At 33.7% G+C, this 5145-nt stretch overlaps 1 protein-coding gene across 1 annotated transcript; it reads left to right on the forward strand.

The window, feature by feature from the left end:
- Positions 1-798: 798 nt before the first annotated feature.
- On the forward strand, positions 799-1911 carry LOC108992938 (cyclin-dependent protein kinase inhibitor SMR10-like). The gene has a single exon (XM_018967664.2). It carries the CDS (start codon positions 1198-1200, stop codon positions 1738-1740), a length of 543 nt encoding a protein of 180 aa, XP_018823209.1. The 5' UTR covers positions 799-1197; the 3' UTR covers positions 1741-1911.
- The last annotated feature ends 3234 nt before the right edge of the window (positions 1912-5145 follow it).

Consider the following 5145-nt stretch of genomic DNA (forward strand, 5'->3'; position numbering starts at 1 on the left):
ATTATATATGATCATGCGGTTTTAACTAGTAACTGAAAATCAAGGGATTTTAGGTGCAAATGTTTATATATTAATTCTAAATTAAAATCAATGAAATTATAAACTAATTGTTTGTCTTTTATATATATATAAACATACAATTTGGTGCGTTGACACACCATTTACAGTGAAATTCATTATAATTTAAAAAAAATTAAAATATTACTTAATTTTTAATATATATATATTGAAAGATAATTTTTAATAGAGTTAGTCGCCATATACCGGAGATTACTCATACAAGTCCATACATGAGTTATCTTTAAAAAAAATTAAATTACAATAATATCATTTTTAAAATCATTTTTTTTTCCTTTTATCCTTGATTTCCTATTTATCAATAGAACCTGCACATACAATCCCCTACTCAAGACTACAAATAAATTTTTTTTTTTAATATAATTGATATAAAAGATTGAGAAACACTACTTTACCTTTCCAAAGTGACACCTCTATTTTACCGCTGGTTAAAATTCTTTTTTTTTTTTTTACTTAATGATTAAGAAATTGATTTTAAATGTATTGGTGTATTTTTTTATTTTTTAAATATATTTAAATATATAAAAAAATGTGAAAAAAAAAAAAAAGATTTTACCGCCCAGCGGTCAAAATGGGGCGGCATTGTAGCCGCACCCTAAAAGATTTCTGATTAACGTAACTAAAAAATAAAACTTATAAATATATTTTGTATGTGATTGTTTGCAAGAATGAATAATTGAAAGTAGTATTTGACTTCGGCCAAAGGATATTAATGGCTGACTCGTGGAGGAGAGAGAGAAAGGTTACATCCGCATTGGATCCTCCACCGATCGAAGTGGGTTTAAAGCTTCTCCCACTTTCTCTCTCACTCGTGTCTCCCTAAAAACATCTTGATCGGGAACATCCAAAGAAGGTCGAAGAAATCACTTAAAAACGGAAAAGATCGATGGTGATTTTATGGTTATATTCTCAGGGCATCGTTACATTTATACATCGATCATCGTTCTTGTTTCCCCAGTTAGAGAGGCTTGTCGGTGATCTTTAGATTTCTTCTTCATCATCATCTTCTTACCCGATTGTTTTGGTACTGCTTCTTCATTCCAATTCTTATCGTCTTCTTATAAACATGTACTTTGTCCTGCATTAATTACTCTGAGATCAAGTTAGTACTTTTCGTTCATGGGTGTGTCCGATTCTCAGATGCTTGTCCCTGATAAGGATCTGAATGTTATGAAATTGAATTTCGCAACAAGACCCGCGTTGGAATTTCAAGATGAGTGCCCGACAGAACCTCCAGAAGATCGCGGGGTTCGCAAAATTCCAGAAGTACTGCAAGAAGAAGAACAAGAATATCAAAAACAAGAACAAGATCTAGAACAAGAACAAGAAAAAGAAGATAAACATGACAGCATTTCTCTTTCATCTCTGGGGGTCAGAATTCCTTCTCTAGGAGAATTCAGGGACATGGAGGGGGAGGAGGATGACGGGTTCAAGACTCCAACTTCGTTGGATCATAAAATCCCAGTGGTTCTGCAATGCCCTCCTGCACCAAGAAAACTCAAACCAAAAGCAGTAGTGACGACAAAGCGAAAAGCCGCTAGACGAAGAATTCCGCTTGATCTGTCAAATGAGATTGAATTGTTATTCCCTCCAAGTACTGTTCAAGTACTAGATCTTAGTGGTAAGATTAGGAAAATTAGAGAAGGAGATGAAACCAGATGATGGTTTTCTATATGTTAATCTTCTTTTTTCTTTGTTCTTTCTTTTCTTTTTCATATATATCAGGTTTTCTGTATGTTATTATGTGAAGGTTAATTATATCTTCTACTTCTACTTCTTTAAAAGTGGAATTTTCCACATAAAGTGGCATCTTATCTATGAAAATAGTCATGTTTGTCATCAGTGTGAATTATTTCTCCTCGATCGATCCATTTTCATATCAACTCTATCATATCGATCTGTCCTTTTTTCTTATCTTGTTTGCTGGAAAGAATTTTATCAAGCAGGTAGCTAGGGATCTCGAACTGGACGCAGATCTGAATCTCTATAAATGTATCATGAGCAAGAGGTCAAAACTAATTAAAGCAAGAGTCTTGAAAGAAGTAGTGCCATACTTAGGATTCCCATTTAGTTGCACCATGATTCTTCTAAATATATTATGCGTCATATTATTTCATAAGAGAGAAGCTTGAAAGTGGATCTCTCAGCTCTATATCTCTCTCTCTGGGTTGCATTGACTTTGGTTGAAATGATAAAATGGGGCTGCATTTTGACTTTCCCAAGAGAGAAAGCAAAACAACCTCCATTGAAATTAGCAGAAGGTCGTTTGAGCAAACCCATGTGGGGATATTCCCTCAGATGACAGGAGCTTTTTTTTTTTTTTCCAGTGGTACTCATTATAAGGAGCTATATATCTCTAACTTCAAGGCTGTTCATGCTGGCCCCCACCTTTCTCTATAGATGAGTATCATCATGGAGGCATCTGATCCTTTTGGTTTAATTAATTTGTTGGTTCCGCTTCTGATCTTTTTGAATTTTTTTGTCGCCATTCATAGCATGAGATGACAGGTAAATCATTGGGAACTGGCAAAATGTAAATGTCTAACTTTGAATTCCAATTGCAGCTGACTCTTTTGTTTCACACATGAACAGCAAAGACTTGTTGATCTGTAAGAGAGGTGGTGCTGCTGGATTTAGAATTTTCATATTTTTTTACCCCTCGTACTGTTATTGCTGTTTTGATCGCAAGTAAATTTTAGTTGAAATATACTATTTACAAACCTGGTATAGAATTATCACTTATCATAGAATTTGTTTTTTTATAAAAAAACTCAAAATACTAATAATTTTTTAGAGAAATCTTTAGAACTGGTCGGGTTAATGTTACCCAAATAACAGCCCACTAATAATTAAGTGGCACCTAAGCTTTCCACCACAACTATCTTGTATATGCACTACATCAAATTACAAAAAATATTGCCCTTCCTTTGCACCCCCTCTAGTTTTCTCAGCCCTTTTGTACCCCCTCTCACACGGCTACCTTCGCCTGGCTTGCCCCAAGATCTGTGATGGGCGGACATCAACCCACCGAGCCGCAATGGACGAAACCCACAAAACTCTCCAAATCTTCTCCCCGTGCTCTCACGAAACCCAGAGCCCATCCACTAGTCCACCGGCATTGACCCTTCTCCTCAAACCACAATCTGTTAAATGTATTTGATTTTAAGAAAATAATTTTTCATTGTTGTTGTTGTGAATAATCGAATTGTTTGAGATAAAAGCTTATAAAAGTGGATTGAACGACCATAGAAGTTTGGTATAAAAAAGAAAAAAATGAAGAATCGTTGGTATAAAGGAAGAGAAAGGTTTTCGACCATCGGATTTGGAATTAAATCAATGGTGGGGGCACAGACACTAGATTGAAGAGGTACTGGATCTCCGTCATACAGGTTGGGTAGGGGAGTTTCTGAGAATGGGACTTCGGTGGAAGAGGGAAGAAGAAAAAGAGATGACCTACCGCACCATGAGAAACACGCTCAGGGTCGAGTTCATGCCGCACCGTGAAGTCGAGCTCCATTGCGGCTCTTGGTCGATCTTCGTCGCACAAGTTGGGTAGGAGAATTTCTGGGGTTGGGGGCTTCAGTGGAAGAGGGAAGAAGAAAATATGCAAGGGAGGGACTCGTGGGTGAAATCTGTGTCTTGCAAATGATCTATTATGTGTGGTTAAGAGTATTGAAATTATTGTGTGATTTCTGACATGGCAGCAGTTGATAGGAGGGTTGTTCTACTTCATATAACAGTCTGACTGCTTAGAAGCAGTTCTGATCTTTTTAATATAGGTTGATGTAAAAATTTGTCACATCAGTGGACTGGAGTGGTGTGTTTTGTGTCAATAAAGATCCTTGCAAATAAGTTTATTTATTCTTGTTTCGAGATATATTGCTTCGTTTCTTCTTTTGATTTTTTCTTTGGATAATGCTTGAGTGACTACCAAATGTGCCTACTAAATGTGCACATTAGTACAAATGAGTTTTTTTTTATTTTTCTTTAAGCATTTTTTAAACATCCTTAACCATTAAAAAAAAATAAAAATATATATATAAATAAAAATATACGAGTAGGCACATTTAGTACATAATATCATTTTTCCTTTTCTTTTGTTCTGCAAATAGTTGAAAAATGGTTTTAGTCAGACCGATTCAACCAATTCTATTTCAATTGGCCAAAAAAAAAAATTGATTTTGCACATTTTTTCAATTTTTTTCTTTTGTTCTACTCATAGTTGAAAAATGGTTTTAGTAAGACTGATTCAAGGATGTCAAAATCAGATCAACACATCTCAAATTAATCATTAATGAGTTATACTATTTTTTCTATTTCCCATAAAAGTTAAAATTCATCTCAACTTACTTCATACTTTCAAATATATTATATACCTCAACTTATTTATATTCAAACAAGTCTCAATGATACCTACAAAATACCATTATTCACAAATCAATTCAGATCATTTGAGATCACCTCAACATCAAACACATGCTCAATCGATTCTATTTCAATTGGTCTGATTTTGCATATTTTTCCAATCGCTCGTAGAACTTGTTCAATCAACCACTCCAAGCTGGTTTGAAACCAACTTAATCAAAATTGCGCGGGTTTGTTTTTTGGATGAGGTTTGAAAAGCAAGTTTTTTTTTTCTCTCTTTATTATCAAATTATGATAAAACTAAACACATATTAAACTCTTTTCATAATTATGTTCACTAAGAGTTTAGAAAACTTGAGTTAACTCATGGAGTTTTTGCTTTGTTTACTTAAAAGAAGAACAAATTAGAAAATAAATCAGTATTTTGTAATAAAATGTGACTGTGCACAAAATATTATGATCATTACTATATATGACCTTATAGCTTAAGGGCATTTACCTTTTTTGGAAGATGAGAGAGAATAAAAGGAGAACACTTGGGTCAAATACCTTAATTGCCTTCTTATAGAAACTATTTAGATTTATAGCATATTTTTATTCAAGTCAAGAAATTCATAATTTAAGCTTTTCCATACGTGATTTTAAATGCTTGAAAATCAGCAATGTACTTTTTTTTAATATTTTTATTAATATTAAAATATT

This window comes from Juglans regia, chromosome 14, assembly GCF_001411555.2.
Source record: "Juglans regia cultivar Chandler chromosome 14, Walnut 2.0, whole genome shotgun sequence".
Taxonomy (NCBI): Eukaryota; Viridiplantae; Streptophyta; class Magnoliopsida; order Fagales; family Juglandaceae; genus Juglans; species Juglans regia.

Bases quoted from the DNA above. Each gene is read 5' to 3' on its own strand.
- LOC108992938 (XM_018967664.2), top strand. From the start codon at position 1,198: ATGGGTGTGTCCGATTCTCAGATGCTTGTCCCTGATAAGGATCTGAAT.